The 17,500-nt window shown below is 37.9% G+C and overlaps 3 protein-coding genes across 3 annotated transcripts in view; 2 read left to right on the top strand and 1 right to left on the bottom strand.

The window, feature by feature from the left end:
* Window positions 1-2,321, bottom strand: part of LOC137973836 (TLC domain-containing protein 4-like) — a 7,443-nt gene extending 5,122 nt beyond the window's left edge. The window contains exon 1 of the mRNA XM_068820724.1: window positions 2,166-2,321. Within this exon, the coding sequence (XP_068676825.1) occupies window positions 2,166-2,178 (13 nt within the window). The 5' untranslated portion in view covers window positions 2,179-2,321. The remainder of the gene's footprint in view (window positions 1-2,165) is intronic.
* Window positions 2,322-2,490: 169 nt separating this feature from the next.
* On the top strand, window positions 2,491-12,138 carry LOC137973833 (UDP-N-acetylglucosamine transferase subunit ALG14-like). Its single transcript, XM_068820721.1, has 5 exons — window positions 2,491-2,699; window positions 3,958-4,106; window positions 5,899-6,021; window positions 11,027-11,086; window positions 11,819-12,138. Exons 1-5 carry the CDS (start codon window positions 2,546-2,548, stop codon window positions 11,987-11,989), a joined length of 657 nt encoding a protein of 218 aa, XP_068676822.1. The 5' UTR covers window positions 2,491-2,545; the 3' UTR covers window positions 11,990-12,138.
* A 2,608-nt stretch (window positions 12,139-14,746) lies between these two features.
* The window catches only part of LOC137973519 (kelch-like protein diablo), a 14,268-nt gene continuing 11,514 nt past the window's right edge, over window positions 14,747-17,500 (top strand). Inside the window, exons 1-2 of the mRNA XM_068820351.1 lie at window positions 14,747-14,838; window positions 17,150-17,426. Of these exons, the coding sequence (XP_068676452.1) occupies window positions 17,171-17,426 (256 nt within the window). The 5' untranslated portion in view covers window positions 14,747-14,838; window positions 17,150-17,170. The remainder of the gene's footprint in view (window positions 14,839-17,149; window positions 17,427-17,500) is intronic.

Here is a 17,500-nt window from a genome sequence, read left to right as displayed (position 1 = left end):
CTTCCAACTTCGCAAAACCATGGTAACTCTGGTTAGAGCTATAAATGATATGCAGATCACACCGTCCTAAATATTCACACATGCAGTCTCTGCTGATTTAGGTGTGAATAGTAACAACAGCATAATAGGCATCAACACAGTGTGACTACTCTTCCCCCTTATGCAGTCAACTCTTTCAAAGGTGAACACAGAAATAAAGGGAAAAGTTATGTCAGGACCGACCATCACCAATGGCCTTACTAACATGGGTGTCCGTGTAGAAAGAGCTGATTTCTAATAAAGATACATGTATGTAAATATGGTTTGTCTCGGTTATCAAACTTCTTTTCGTTCCCAAGAACTACATGTGTCGATTACTTCATGGGGAGGGCATGTGTATGGAATTTTATAGTTATGTTGAATAGTCCACCATGGAATATGGCTCCACTGAAAGGGCTTGCTGCAGGTAACATAACGGTTTTCTGAATGAAGCCTCTGCTTTAGCCATCAGAATAGTGGTTGCAGTAGTCATTCATGAAGCAATGTTGTTTGCCTCGCTTGTCGCATTGCATGCTGTAAGCTTTGAGCTCGGTATCAGTGACATATTGTCTTGTTGCTCTTTAGAAACAGAACTTGTGTTGTTTACACTTTGCACATTGTGATGACCAGAGAGTTGCATGACCTGAGTGGGGGGAACATAATTTTTTGAATCATTGCTTTTCTTGCACTGTGGTTTGTGAACCAGTGCTTCTTGTTGAGTCCAGCTTTGTTTGTCATAGTTCTCATTAACAACTTCAGTTTGTTTACCCCACCCCCGCACTAGCCTGAAAGCAAAATTTACCAAAATCATTTCAATATAGTTGATATTAAGATAGAAAGACTCAAAGGGCCAATGAGTCTGGTCTTTTTGCAAACAAACACGAGTTTCTCTTGTCTGGCCAGTCTTGAGTAGCAAAAGCTTAAAAGGCTTGACTGATCTCACATTTCGAAGTTCCAATCCAGTTCATGGTTTGGTCTGTAGTTCATAATATTCTTAATATTCAGTTCCATTCACATCTCTGATAAGTTCCACATCTCCCCATTAGTCATCTGTCGGTGTTTGCCGCATCCTCTCAACCTCAAATTAATAGAGTCCATAAACCAAAATATGTTCAAAGAAGCCAGTTGGCACTCATGATTCAAAGCAGGTTTTTCCATGTTTAGAATGTTGACCTCCTTGCCTCTACAGCTTTTGAGTTTGTTCTAACTCAAGTTCCTCATTATGTTTTTTGGATATTTATAGGCTTTCAAGTGGCAGTTGAAGCTTGAAAGAAAATCCTCTTAGGCATGAAAGCTCTAATTCGTCTCCATCTTTTCTCTTCACAGTTGCTATAAATTCACTCAACAAATCAACTAGCTACTCTGGCAGAATCTCTTCCAGTTTTTTTCACTTCAATCTTTTCTTTTAAAACAGTATAAAAATGGCAATGTACCCCTGTGTTTTTGATAGCATTTCCTTATTTTCCTGCTCCTGTATAAACTCATTTATGGGCTTTTCTAACACTGGAAATCAAAAACTTGGGGATTCAGCCACCATGAAAAGCTAATTTTACAAAATAAACTTTAAACCCCTTTCAGTGACTAACAACAAAGCTAAGTTTTAAGTTTAACTGATGAGAGAGGTACACAGTACTTCTGACAGGTTCTTCGTGATTGGATGAAATGTTTTCTCCACACATAAAATTGTCGTTTCTCGGATTCCATTGCCTTTAATAAATTAAACAGCTGCAAACTGGGTTTTGAGAGAGCAGATTTTGCAGTGAAAATCTCAGTATGTATGGTATAAAAGTAGTTCTAGCTTTCCATCAACCATTGAAAATGCCAGATAGTCGTAAAATCACGAGGGACTTCCATAGCAGAAGTGTAAGTATATGACAGAGATTGATATATGACCATTTCTCCCTTTCGTTAAATATATGATAATCCGAAACCATGTGGAAAATTCGTTAATTTCAGTAATGAGGCACGTAATTGATTGTTTTTAGCGTGATTTAAGTAAAATAACCTGAAGTTATCTTCCGACCAGCTAAACTGCAAAATACCTGGCAACCTATTTGCATAAGAACAGATATGAATGGCGCGCATTTTTCTTTTAATAGAGACAATGGTAGCCGGGTATCCTACACTTCAGTTCCAGAATATCTTACCAGAATCATTCATCTTTCACAAGTCCTATTCAATGGACTTAAGCGCTCTTCTGGCAAACTAAAAACAATAAATGGCAGACACCACATTCGACCCTTTGTTTATATCCTTCCTCTCCTGTTGTCAAACCATTTTCGTCCCCAGAGCCCGCTATTCTTTTGGTCGCTTGTGACCAAAAGAAAAGCGGAGCCTTGGGGCGAGAAGAAATACAAGTGCTCGCGCATTATTTTTGGGCGCAGAGACGCTGATCAGAACAGAATCATTGGTAAGTATTTGGTGTAATACTACTTATTTTGTCCCAGCCGAGTACAAGCATAAAAAGTCGGGACAATATAAGTTGTGTTACACCAAGTACTTACCGACATCTTGAGCGCCCTTGACTATGGATATATTTTCCATATCATTCTTTTTGGCCATAATTGTCTTTTCAGCTTTAGTCTTGATCGTGCGAACTGCTTATGTGTTAAGGAAGAGAGGAAGGGTTGCATCACTCGGAAGAAGCAAACCTTTGAAAGTTATGGTAGTCGCAGGGTCAGGTAAGATTAAAAAACACCATGCCATAATTTCTATATATTATCAAAATTAAGCTCACATTTTCCGACTCAAAGTCTTTTGCAGTGGTGGATGCGGAAAAGTGTGCAACCCCTTGCAAGGCAGATGAGCTGAGAAATAAGGATTCTCCGTCTTCTATCAATTTCTTAGGTGGTCTGCCTTTGTATGGGGTCTATGACTCTTTTGTAGACTATCCTTATGATAATGATGAAATGGTATATGAAATGAATCATATGTGAAGTGCGGGTATGAAATCAAGTGAAGCTATGATCTTCGCAGTTATGAGAGCAATTTTTGCAATTGCGTAGAGAAGCCTGAAAATTCAGGACTTCAACGGGGTTTGAACCCATGACCTCGCGATTCCGGTGCGACGCTCTAACCAACTGAGCTATGAAGCCACTGACGTTGGGAGCTGGTCATTTGTGGGTTCTAATGGTCCCGTGAGGAATGAATCAATGATGAAATGGTATATGAAATGAATCATATATGAACTGCGGATATGAAATCAAGTGAAGCTATGATCTTCGCAGTTACGAGAGCAATTTTTGCAATTGCGTAGAGAAGCCTGAAAAATTCAGGACTTCGACGGGGTTTAAACCTGTGACCTCGCGATTCCGGTGCGACGCTCTAACCAACTGAACTATGAAGCCACTGATGGGGTTCAAACCCCGTTGAAGTCCTGAATTTTTCAGGCTTCTCTACGCAATTGCAAAAATTGCTCTCATAACTGCGAAGATCATAGCTTCACTTGACCTTATGATAATGTTGTTTATTGTCATTAAACTGTATTAAGTAAACTGTATGTGCTGGGATGTTCTCACAAACAGATTTCAAGTACTGTACTGTTAGGAACATCAACAACCTAGGTTTTCAAGCAATTCAACTTTTTGGCCCAAATGGGTAGTACAAGGACCATAAAGTACCTAAAACAAAAGGCCTGCTAATTTACTGTACAGCCAGGGAAAACAGTGATTGTCATAAGAACAACATGAAGACTGTAGAATAATAATTATTATATGGCCCATTAAATTTACCAGTCATAGTGTGCGTGCAATAATGCAGACTTGTTCGATACATTTGGATATCACAGATTAGAAGGCCAAGCACTCCATGTTCAGCCATTTAGATACTAGCAATATTATTGGCATTGATTTTAATGATACCACATTGTTGGATCTGTGCAATCAAAACCTCTTTCATCTCAAAGTAAAAACAATAATCTTTTATGCATTCATTTTCAAGGGGGTCATACTACTGAAATGATGAGACTTCTGGGATCACTCTCACCATATTACCAACCAAGAATATATGTTCTTGCTGAAACTGATAAAATGAGTGCTGAAAAAATTGCCTATTTTGAGAAGAACAGGAAAGAAAACTACCATTCTGAGGTATGAAGTGTAATCATAATTATGAGAAATTGAAAACTCTTTGACCCCAGGAATAACATAGGTTAAAAAAAAGTTAAAGTCTGCTACGAGACTAGAAGGCCTATAGACCTTATTCATAAATGGCGGTCACATTTATAATTCTTTTGTCCACGTGCAAATTAGCCTACCAAGCCTCATTCTAGAGCATGAATTCTTTTCAATTCACTGTATGGTATCGAGGCTTGGTAGGCTAATTTGCACTTCGACAAAAGAATTATAAATTGGCTGCCATTTATGAATAAGGTCTATTAGGCCGGCGCTTATCTCCGGTTTCTGTAGCATGAAGCGACTAGGAGTATTTCTACTCCCCCTGGATGGGATGCTAGTCCATAGCAGGGTTACCCCCAGCATTAGATTCACGGGGTAGCCATTTATACACCTGGGTGGAGAGAGGCACTGTGAGAGTAAAGTGTATTGCCCAAGAAAACAACACAATGTCCCCGGCCAGGACCCGAACCTGGACCACTCGATCCGGAGTCGAGCGCACTGACCATGACGCCACCACGCCTCCCCAGGAATAGCATACTTTGATGGAATTTGATCCTGCTGATGAGAATATTATTTAATTAGTCCTTTCAAGAGAATAAAGGACTTATTAGGCCGTTACTAAACACAGGACCAGAATAAACCGGAATATGCCGTAATGAGACTGACTCTGGAATAAAGTGGAATGACACCGGAACAAACAACAATAGTACCGGAATATGATGCAACGAGGGGGAATGACACCAGAATAACGCAGAATAAACCAGAAGAACACCAGAATGAAGCTGATTATCGTAGAAAAAAGAACGAAACAAAGACAAAGGAACGAAACATAATTTTTCATCATTCTAGACTGTGAATGAATGAGTATGCAAAATAGAGAAACTGACAGAAAAAAAAACAGTTTACATTAAAGGGGAAGCAACAAGGCTCAAGGCTTGGAACAAGTCATGATATGTTCTCACAATTGCAAAGTGGTCCACTGACTTTTTCTTCCCGCCGAAAGAAAAAATAACTTCTTCATGTATAGATACTATCAGCAATCAATCTTTTTTTCTGTGCTTCTGACTCTTCTTTCTTCAAACAAGGAACACTGTGTTCAGGTTCGATGGCATTGGGAAGCAGGCAAACAGCAATGGTAATTAGTTTGTGGTTCGCTGAACTTGATTGTGATTGGTCAGTATGAAATAAAAATGTTCAAGGGTCTTTTGACTTGCACAGTGAAAGCCACCTCCAAGACACATAGAAATAAACAATTAGGATGACATTCGTTTCTCTTGCTACTGTATTTGTTCACGAAAAAGTATAATATTACTTTCACAACAAATAATTAGTCATTCAGCAATGGATGTACCTGCCAATTTTTCTCATGACCAAAGTACACGTGTCACTCCCTTAGGAAATCACGTGACACAACAAAAGCTGATAGAAACTGAGAATCGGTCCGCGTTAACTAAAACACTGAGTTTTGGCATTTTCAAGTTCATTCCACTAAATTGCGGTTATTTGGGTGTCATTCCGGTATATTCCAGTACCATCGTTTCATTCCGAAAAATCCACCTTATTCCGGTTTATTCTGGTACTTTCTGTTCTGTTTCTGTGTTTAGTAACGCCCCTTTTATTATGACTGACATTTTGACAACCTGGGCAGAAGTTGTTTTCTCTGCAAAAAATGACTTCTACTCAGGTTATCAAATGGTTGAAGTCATAAACAGTCACTCTCAGAACTACAGTGAACCTAATTTGTATGTGCAATATTGTCTTTTAGTTTAAAATGATTAAAATTCCACGCAGCAGAGAAGTTCGTCAGTCCTGGCTCTCCAGCGTCTTTACAACCTTAAATGCTGTTTTCTTCTCTTTCCCTGTTGTCTTTTGGGAAAAGCCAGATTTGGTGAGTAATCCCAGATCTTTAGCTGTTGTTTGATTGTAAACTGTCACTGGTACAATGTACATGTAGGGTTAGCTCCCCAGATCATTGGTTCAGCTCGTGCAAACGAGCACTGATGCTACGAAAACCACCAATCTGTAGAATGGGCCCGAATTATTGAGTCACTGTCCCACCCACTTTTGTTAATTATTTTGACGAAATTCCATCCCCGCGGGCTTAAGGTGTACAAAATGACCTAAACAATGGGAAAAACACGTTTTCAAAATTTATCTCTGTTTTCTTTAGCAAATGTGAGAATGATATACACAGTAAATGAAATGGTGACAAATTAGAACCCACTGGAAACTTGGAAAAATCCAACCCCCAGATGGGATTCAAACCCACGACTCTCCGTGATCTAGTTGGATGCTCTAACCACTGAGCTACTGGAGACTCTATGATGAGCAAGGTCGAAATGTGGGTTTTGACTCGAGCTTAGGGTGGTTGGTTGGCCGCATTGTAGATATGCTTTAATGTGACTGCGTGATGCAGTTATGAGCTATGCTGCCATTACCCTGGTGAAAATCTTTGAAGGATCTTTGAAGATCCTTAAAGACTCCTCAAAGATCTTTTTGAGGATCTTTCTAAGGATCTTTTCTCAAATCCTCAAGGATCCTACCTAGGATCCTTAAAGATCCTTAAAGATCTTAGCCTTTCTTGCCAAGATCCTCAAAGATCCTTGCCAAGATCTTCAAGGATCCTTGAGGATCTTCGAAGATCCTGTCCAAGATCCTTGAGGATCTTCAAAGATCCTGTCCAAGATCCTGTGCAAGATCCTCAAGGATTTTTAAAGATCCTGACCAAGATCTTTGAAGATCATCAAAGATCCTTGAGGATGTTGAAGGAACCAACCAAAGATCCTTGGGGATCTTCAAAAACCATATCCAAGATCCTTAAGGATCTTCAAAGATCTGGTGCAAGATCCTTGAGGATCTTCAAAAACCCTTGCCAAGATCATTTGCAAGATCCTTGAGGATGTTTATGTCTAAATATCATTTAGGACTTTACAGGAACTTAACCAAGATTATTAATTTTATTGTCCACCTTCTCACTCTGAATTGCACTTATTGGACTGCAGTTTGATGTACAAATTCTTTTATTTAACCTGGAAAAAGGAGCTTTCTTTCTGTAAAAGAGAAACTTCAATACATAAAATGCTTCCTTTGTCTGTAAACTATTTATGTTATAATGCTAAGTATGATTGAAGTAAAATAACAATGATGAATCATGGGAAATCAATATCCGACTTTATTTGCTAGCATTCTAGTAAGATGCAAGTGAAGTTTGGTAAGGCTTATCACCCTGGCTTGTTATCCAAAATTGGCACTAACTCCTGGGTCAAAGCATAGTTAATAGAAGGGAATGGTTAGGAAGCTCGGCAAACATCAAAGGAGCAAACAAAGATGCCAAGATTTAGGTTGGAAAGTCCACGACCGTGCACAATCTTTTGTTTTGCGCTCATACACTATGCATGAATTACGTAACCAACACGTTTCTATTGGTTAGTTCCTCAGTACGGAGTAAACAACTATTGTGTTTTGTGCACGGTCAAGGCCAGAAAAGAGAACAAAAACCTACAACAAAGAAAGTTGTCAGGTTTCATAACCATTCGCTTGTATTAACTATGGTCAAAGGGATGGGAAGAATACAATAAAAATCTAACAAACCTGAACAAATGATGCACTGACTATTGTTCTTCACAGACTTGATGTGGATCAAGTTGCCTTTGAAAACATTGTTGTTTTAACATTGAAACTCTGTGACAACTTTGCTCACATCTTATTCAACTGACAATCATAGTAGCTTTTGGAGTTATTTGGTCACATGCATGGTTATCCATTAATTAAAAGTCTAGCTGCATACAGTAAACCAATTTCTCAAAATTACCTATAATATGACTTGAATGTATATTAATAATCATAGAAACAATAGAGATAAAATATAGATACTCATACAGTTTTTATCAAGTACTCATTAATATCGAAGATATGGCTGGGAATATTTAAAATATTTTCACAAACAGCCATTTTTATTGAGAAAATGTTTCTTAAAAATAAGACAAAAACCTTAAATTGTAGCCTAGAAAAACAGCGAAAGAGAAACATTACAAGTACATGTACTACAACAATAACGTTTGATTTTACCTAACACATTTGTATTTATTTCATTTTATCTATCTTTTTATTACTAATTTTTTTCTTCACTCAGTATTTGGTGCTATTGTCGGCTGAGGCTGCTTTTTGAGAACTTTTTCTGAATATTTTGCAGTTACGCATCCTGAAAGAAAAACAAAGCCATAAGGGCAAATTACTCATATTGATTATCATGAATTCCACATGTACTCGCAAGTCATGCCGTGGAAGTGGAAATAAATGTGCGTCACCTAACCTTTAATTTGAAAATTGCTATGAACCTCAGACACGTAGCATTTACAGAGAATCGAAGGGATCCTTTGCCAATCATATATTTGCAACAAACACTCTTTTGATGTAAACCTTATTACTAGTAAGTAATCTCGTTAAAGGTTCACCTATTTTTTACAGGATTAGAGCAAGTAAGCCGAATTATAATCCTTGCCTGTACATGTCAAATTATTTTGGGACTAGAAGTTTGAAAAGTTCCAATTTCGGCTAACTCAATGTTGTACGCAATTAAAATCTTTTCGAAATAAAACGTTTTGTTCCAGTATTACCATATCATTTTAAATGTGAATGCTTCATTGCCATGCAAATTAAACACACAAAGAATCTTAACCCCGAGAGATTTGAATTGGTTGAGTTAGCCGATTTAGTCTATCGTCATTTTTAAGGACAATAAGTCATCAACTCAAATATTACCTGCTTATAATTAGCGCCTACCTTTGTACTTGGATTGCTGTATGCATTTCCTCGTTTTGAATCAGTATTTAACGGGCAAAACAATCATGAATCTTAAGATTTATGCTCGTTGATTCAAACTTAGAATAAAACCGCCGAACTGTAAGAGGAGCCATCGTTGGTGACTGCTGACCAAAAGGGAAATGGATCACTAGTTTCCAGTCTTATCTCTCGCGTTTTATCCAAGATGGCGGAGGATTACAACCCTCCGATTCATCGGACTGTACTTTAAAGAAAAAGTGAGCAAAAATCATGGCAGACTCATCGAATTAACCCTTAAAGGAATGTGAAAAGATACTGATCGAGCCGATTCGTCACTAGAGTCTCTAGATGTAGCCCTGAATTCTGTATTTTAGCCCTGGTATTTTTTTAAAGGATTACGTGCTGACACGAATTCTTTGATATTTCGAGAGTATATTTTTTCATATTGCTTCTGGCCCGGCCTGCAGCTATTACGAGTTCATCAAACAAGGTAATCTGTTACTGATATTTCCGACAATCAATGGATTACATCAGAATAAACGTTTTCTTTTTAATTGATTCGTGTACAGCGTGATTATTTTTATGTTCAAAGTTTGGTTCCTTAACGATGCTTGAGGGTACATGTACGTAATACCTCATAGGATCTTTAGGGATTTTATACACTTCACTCCTAAAAAGGTCCTTATAAGATCCTTATCCTTGAAGGATCAAGATCACTCTAAAGATCCTTTTTAGAACCTTGAAAGATCCTCATAGGATCTTTCAAGGATCCTAACGGAGATCCTTTCAAGATCACTTGAAGGTTCCTTTTAAGATCCGTGAAGGATCCTCATAGGATCTTTCAAGGATCCTAATAAAGTTCCTTCCAAGATTACTATAAGGATCCTTTTAAGATCCTTGAAGGATCCTCATAGGATCTTTCAAGGATAGTAACAAAGATCCTTTCAAGATCACTTTAAGGATCCTTTTAAGGTCCTTGAAGGATCCTCATAGGATCTTTAAGGATCTTGATAAAGATCTTTTCAAGATACCTCTGAAGATTCTTTTAGGATCCTTAAAGGATCCTCACACAATCCTTGAGGATCTTTCGAGGATCCTTTTACGGTTTCTTTCAAGATCACTATAAGGATCCTTCAAAGATCCTCAAAAGATCCTAGTATGATCTTTAAGGATCCTGTCAAAGATTTTATTAAGATCCTTTCAAGGATCCTTTTAAGATCCTTGTAAGATCCTCAGTCACTCTTTGAGGATCTTCAAGGATCCTTTTGAGGATCTTTCCAAGATTTTGTGTGTGGATCTTGGTAAGATCTTCGCAAGATCCTGATAATTTCCTCAAGGATCTTGATGAAGTATCCCAAGAGTCCTCAATGTTAGAAAATCTTTGAAGATCCTTTAAAGATCCTTCAAGGATCCTGTGAAGATCTTCATCTTTAAAGATCTTTGTCAGGTCTTTGAAGATCTTTGAAGATCTTTAAAGATCCTTTAAGGATTTTCACCAGGGTATTTGACTCTGTAGCTGTGTGATGCAGCTCGAGTCAAAACCCACATTTGGACCTTGCTCATCATAGAGTCTCGAGTAGCTCAGTGGTTAGAGCATCTGACTAGATCACGGCTCAGCTCTGCCATTTCCTCTTAAGAATTTGAACTATTTACAAGCGAAAGTGGGCGGGACAGAGACACCTAAATTTCCGCCCATTCCACAGATCGGTGGTTTTCGTAGTAAGTTTTCATGAGTATCCCCTTTTAGTAATTCCGAGTTCATGTCTGCCTCCTCTTCAAAGCGAGTCTAAGTGCAATTAAGTTTTTGTGATGGTAATTAGTTCTACTTTACATGTGAATGAAAACTAATTTGCAATTAAAAAAAACAAATTTTGCACTGTAGACTCGCTTTTAACAGGAGACAGATATGAACTCGGAAACAGCTTACGGTATTCACCTCAGATAATCAATGTTATGTATGTAAAAGTTAAGTAATTTTTCTTTACATGATACATGTAGATTGAGTTGTTATAAACTACATTGTAATAAAATTTATTATATTTTAATGTCCTAGGTCTTCTGTTAATTTTGCACATTAAAATTTTGTAATAAAAATATTTTTCCTCCCACAGCTTCTTTGTAATGGCCCAGGAACATGTATTCCAATTTGTTTAGCAGCCTTTGCATTAAAGGTGACTGTTGTTGACTGTTTTGCTGTTTCTGATACCTCATGGATACATTTGAACCAAAGAAGGAATCTCCACACTTAAATGTATAATGTTATCATTAAGTGATTGGTATCAATGAAAGAACCCTGAAAAAGGTTCAAGGTTCAATAAAACTTGATTTTGTAATATTTGTGTTTAGATCAGTGACTTGCCTTCCCTGTACAGTGCATTTCTGGCAGAGGTGCATTGTACACAACATTAATTTTGGCTAATTAACTTGAAATTAATTTGCAGAATTAACCCTAAATAGCCCACTTTAGATATATTAAAATTCAGTCCTAAACAAAAAGCATAATCTCGAGGCTCAGGGGAATAAATATAGGGATTTGTATGAATTTATTCCCTACAGCCTCGAGATGACGCCTTTTGTTTAGGACTGAATTTTAATTTATCAAAATTGGTTTATTACATGTATTAGAAAAAAAGAATGACTGAGATTCTTCGTCTCCTGATATGATTGTCTTTATGGCCTCGTATTAAGCAAATATTAATTTGTCTTGATAAGTTCCTTACTGCTATGGAAGGCTAAAGCAGAGTTGAGTTAAGATTTGTTATTAAAGCTTCCTGTCATCAATAGTCTTTGCTATAAACTGTACTTTTTGTTTTCATGGATTTTCTTTCAAGAGCATGCCCTTATTGTTTTCCATTGTTCCTATTCAACTGCTAAAAATCATCAACACATATTCTTTTCTCCAGGTTGCTGGTTTAAGACATGTGACAATGGTGTTTGTTGAGAGCATATGCAGAGTAAAGACGTTGTCGTTGTCAGGAAAAATAATGTATCACTTTGCCGACCACTTCCTTGTTCAGTGGAAACAGCTTCAAGCAAATTACCCCAATACGTTGTATCTTGGAAGACTTGTATGACTGATGGATGTACTGCTATTTATTTTAATTTAAAATCAAAACTGCAGCTGTCAGACAAAGATGCTAAGTTCAATATCCAGTGGTGGATCTTCAATTGCTTCAAGTCCACCATAAAACAACTTAACACAGAATAAAGTTCATTACCTATATTTAGGGATTTAGTTTCTAAAGAAACTGTGGTGCTGCATCGGTGTGGAAGTGAAACAAATTAATGGGTTTATCGTCTTGTTCCATGAGCGCTAAATTGACCACTGTAGGGAAATTTGAAAGCTGATGTTTCGAGCATTAGCCCTTCGTCAGAGAGAAATTAGGGATTTACAGTATGGGTTACTATCTGGCTTGCTAATCAACCTTTCTGGCAGTGAGAGACTAAATTTCTAATGGTGCAGCTCAACAAGGTCAGACAGAAGAAGCTGCGCAGCCGGCTAGGTGCTCGGCCCCTGAACACGACCCATGCATGACCTTGGAGCACAAGACCACAGCCAGATTCAATAATCTGATTTTGCTGAGGGAGGAAAACCAGAGTGCCTGGAGAAAAACCCTCGGAGTAAGATTGAGATTGACTGAAACTCAGCCCACATACACTGTACGAAGTGGGGATGCAATCCTGGGTCAGCAGAAGTGGGAGGCATGAGTGTCACTACAGGGCCATCCTTACTCCCCAGTGAGACCAAAACCCGCATCTGTATAGTGAAAGATAGGGCTATGCTATTGGCGGGAATATATCAATGTCGGTAACAATATATTACATGTACTTGAAAGAAGTGTTCGTCAATTCTGTGGAAAGTGAGGGAGCTTATTTGAAAAAGGACTATTTGTTCAGGATCTTTTCAGCTTTCCGTGTTGCCCTGGTGTAAGCCGAGACAGGCGGCTGCTGATCACCAGGTGTTGGCTAGAATGATTAGGGAGGTTGAAGTGTCAAGCGATTGGTTTTGATGCTTCCTTGCCATTTTTTTTCCATGTCTTGCAGATGTTTTGTTAAGCGGTCTCTTAGTCTCCTATCTGTTTCGCTAATGTATCTGTTTTTATGGAATGTGCACATAATACAATAGATAACATTTGCCGAGGTGCAGGTGAAGCAGTCAACAATTTTAATGGGGACATGTTTTTCAGTTAGTGATTAACATAAAATTTCTGACAAGCATCCGCACCCCTTTATATTCAAAGTACCCCCCTCCCCCAAGACAGCTTTGATCTTCTTTGTAAAGTTGATATGGGGAGGGATATTTGTGGGTTATAATTCATGCACTTTACCTACCAGATATTTGCAATCATGTGATAGTATTTGTGGAACAAGAAGCAGTGCATTTTGTATCAATAAACTGTCAGTATCAATGTGTTTTAGCTGATTTATTGAACAATTTTCAATGGACTACTTGAGCTACAAAATCACTGGCCACTCAGTCCAATCAAATTTTAATCACATAAAGAATCTTGTATATGTTTTGTAACCCGTCCCACAAGGGATAATCTTGTTACACGGTTTCATAGCGGTGAACATTGACAAGGAATAGGCGGCTATGGAGTGCCTCAAGGATTTGAATATCATTCAGTAAAACAAGTGCTGAAAACGTGGAAAATAAGTGGTGATACTGTAAAAGAGTCTTGGTGTCACCAAATTTTTTTGTCAAAAGTATTTTGTACAAACCTGAACAATAGTTCAGACTAAGTGAACCACAAATTCAGCAGGTTGAAAAACTAGAAACTTAATTTGTCAGAAACACTTCCATTTTGTTTGACAAAGACAGCAACCTAAGTTTTGTTCCTTTGGACTCTTCGACACATGAAATTGGATATTTGTATGGAATAAAACTGAATCAATACCCTCACTGGGTTTTTCATTTAGACTCATTTCGATTAGGATGTGTTAAGTCAATATACACAAATGAATGATAATGATCTGTTTAAATTTAATGCTTATTGGAATCCTTAAAACTCTGGTCATAAATCTCTGCCCACACCTACAATGTGGTGGGAATCACATAAATTAATGTACACAATTTCTGAAAACTCCTTGTGCGCTAAACTGACGAAGGTGAGGCTTTGTATGAGTGGCTGCTGACCTCATCAAGCCGCCCCCGCCCTCCCCTTCAGTGGGCTCCAGATGGCCCGCCTCTTTTGGTGTTAAAATAGCACTCTTAGTGAAATGTCAACAATGCTGTAGTTTATCTCTTATTAAAACACGTTAAGTTTCCTTTTGTTGAGGTTTTGTCTGGCTCTTGTCGTGATCTGCGATCAGTCCCCAAAAAAATTTCAACAGTTGGGTTGTGAGAGGGAGGTTGAAGAAATTTGTTTGACAGGCGCCGCAGATGGTACGAGTCAGATTCGGTGTTAAGAAAACATCTTGCACCCGGTTTCCAAAATGTGTGCGCCGTGTTTTGTTGGTTTTTGCACCGACTCGTAAAATGCGGGCCGAAGCTGTTGGTTGGATCTCGTGTTACCTCTTTTCATCATCATGAATCCTTATAGCCCCCATTGGGGGTACCTCTTGTACAAAGCATTTTATTCATTTCCCGCTTGCAAAATGCACTCTTGCGAAAGGACTTTTCACGCGTCAAGGGTATTAAATTGACAAAACTCCTTCAAGTTCACGCAAAAGTAAAGTAATTCACGATAGCTTAAAAAAAAAATCGTGAACTATGTTTCCCATTTGAGCTCATTTGCTGTCCAGTTTGGGCTGTTTATGTTTCAAAAATGTTCTTCGCGTGACTGTCAACCGGAAATCCATTGTCAAAAAGATCTTTGACGTCATGATTTCCGCTTTCTTCTCACTTGAATAAAAGTGCTGGCGTTGAGTATTTTACTGTGTACTGAGGCTGCCAGTAACGACAAGAAAACGGCTTCTATTAGTAAGTAATTTTATTTAGGGGCAATATTGTATCTTACTGTTGTTGCGAAGGTGTTTGATAATCCAACGGGGACCAAACGGCATGTCTGTTAACCGAATTCACTTAATTTATCAATCAAAGTTTACGTCCCCTTATATGCTAAACACTGTTCAAGATATCTTTTGTAAACACGCTTACATTTGTAACAATTACATCAGTTTTGTTAATGATATAAGAAGGTTTTGTAGGAAGACATCTTTGCCTTCGTTTTGCAGAAGTGGACTTCAGTTGATAGTGTCAGTGTGTATCATTGAAACTTGTCAAATTCTCTACACAAACTCATGATCAAGCTTATATATTTGTACGTTCTTGTATTGCTACTCAATTTCAAGGAGTCGAAGCATTGTAGGTTATGGCATCTCGACAGATGGAGAGAAAATTGAGAATTCTTCTAGAAATTTGGAATTGGGTGTCAGTGACTCCATCACTGTAGGTGGTCAAATAAACCACGTACGATGCTGCTTTCAAAATTAACGAGGATTTGAGCTGTAAACAGATAAGCAGTATTCTTCCCTTCTAAGTAGTTTTTTTTATTACGAGGGACATCTATACGAAATGGTCGGAACTTTGAACGTAGTCTACACGCGTCGCAAAGCAGGATTTGGATAAACTCTTAATCGCTTGCAGTCGATGTTTTGTTAAAACCCGCACCGACTTAGTCAACCGTGAATTGAATAAACAAAACAGTACAAGTGGGCTGTGACCCTGATTTAAGGTTCAATTATTCTTGACAATTAATTTTCTTTCATATATTAATTTATGCTACAGTTAGATGTGTAGGACAAATCATTGGTTTAGGAAAGTCTAGGCAAACTTGCCATGCATATGGACTCCACATCTCTCAAAGTACCCATTGTTTTAAGAGTATTGTAGGGTAATTGCCTTTTTCAGTGGGTAGATTCAAGCCATCGTTTTGTGCTCCTAAGCATTCCTGTTTTGAATATTTTATATAATGTTTTAAAGTTGTCTCATATAATGTCAGAAATGGAAAAGTACATTTCTCTCACCCCTAGACCATATGCATGTACTGTCCCAATGGACGGGTCCATGGAGGACAACAAAAATGGATTCTTGATGGACTACAATGTACCTAGAATAGACTACCTCTAGGAATCTGGTTCAAAGATCAGTGGGAGAAATTACTGAATACCATGCCACCTTTGTTACCATTCGGCAGCCTACCAATTCTGAAGAACAAGTTGGAGTAAATATAGTAACTCCAAGGAACACTCAAAGGATTTTTATTATATAGATATTGATGAAATACCAGGATTTATTATATAGATATTGATGAAATACCAGGATTTATTATATAGATATTGATGAAATACCAGGATTTCTTTTTTTACTAAAAAATCATATCTTCACCGCGCGCAGTGAAGATATCATTTTTATCTTTCACATGTGAGGATATAGGTGTTGTCATGGTGACCAACACGATTACCCAATAAAACGTGAGCTTTGACTCTTCATTTTAAGATACTTTTGTGTATTTAATATAATTCTTCTCTACTACATTAACATTTTTATTGCAAAATTTGACATTATCCTGATTTGTTTTTCATAACTTTCATATCTTGTTTCATGTTACACAACATGAGTGTTTTAGCAGTTGGTGACCACTTTTTCATCATTTTGAAAATGAATAAAACAAGTTGTTTTAAATCTGGACATTTCATCAATATATATATAATAAACAGAACATTACTGGCCGCTTGGGGATACGAATTTCATCTTCGAGTGCTGCAAGTATCTCATGAGTGAGCGAAGCGAACGAGTGAGAGATACTTTCAGCACGAGAAGATAAAATTCATATCCCCGCGCGGCCATGTAATATCCTCTATATACAAACTGAAGCTGGAATTATTATCTTCAGCTGTACATGGACCTGATCTATCTGGGTAGTCCATGGACTAGGGGTTAGCGGAATGTATTTACCCTCTCAGAAATTTGCTTTTGCTTTCCCTATATTTTAATCATTAAATGTTAATTTACTCTGGGGCTGCAAGCAAGTTTAAGAATCAAACAATGTCTAACACAACGTTACAAAGAAAACCAGAGGTTGGAAGAGAACATGTTGTGCTTATGTAGATAGAATCTTGTGAACTAATTTGAAACTAAAAATACATGACTGGGGAATGAGTGTGTTGAAAGCTATACTTAGCCTTTATCCAGAGCATTTTTTGCTCAAAAGAACAACATTATCAACATATTGTCAGGTTTGAGGCTCTATTATTGTTACTAAAATGTTATAATCACTTTTTTTTCACAGGTTCTTCAAAGAGGCTTTTCAATGGCTTCTTCTCAAAGAAGTTCTCCATTGTCCTTTGCCCACAGTAGTCCCAGCAGTGACAATACCAACAGCTTCACAGGGCCACAATATCATTTTACTGATGTTGCTCACAGTAAAGACCTTGTAAATGGCCTCAAGTTTCTGCGGCAAGACGAGGACTTATGTGATGTTGTCCTGAGAGTTGGCAGTACGAGCATCTCAGCTCACAAAGTTGTCCTGGCTGCTTGTAGTCCTTACTTCAAGGCAATGTTTGCTGGTAAGTTGGAACACAGATCCACATTACTTGCAAATGAGAATAAAACGACATGGTTTGGTGCTTAACTCTGGTTT

This window comes from Montipora foliosa, chromosome 10, assembly GCF_036669935.1.
Source record: "Montipora foliosa isolate CH-2021 chromosome 10, ASM3666993v2, whole genome shotgun sequence".
NCBI lineage: Eukaryota > Metazoa > Cnidaria > Anthozoa > Scleractinia > Acroporidae > Montipora > Montipora foliosa.
This window is presented reverse-complemented; position numbering and strand designations above follow the sequence as displayed.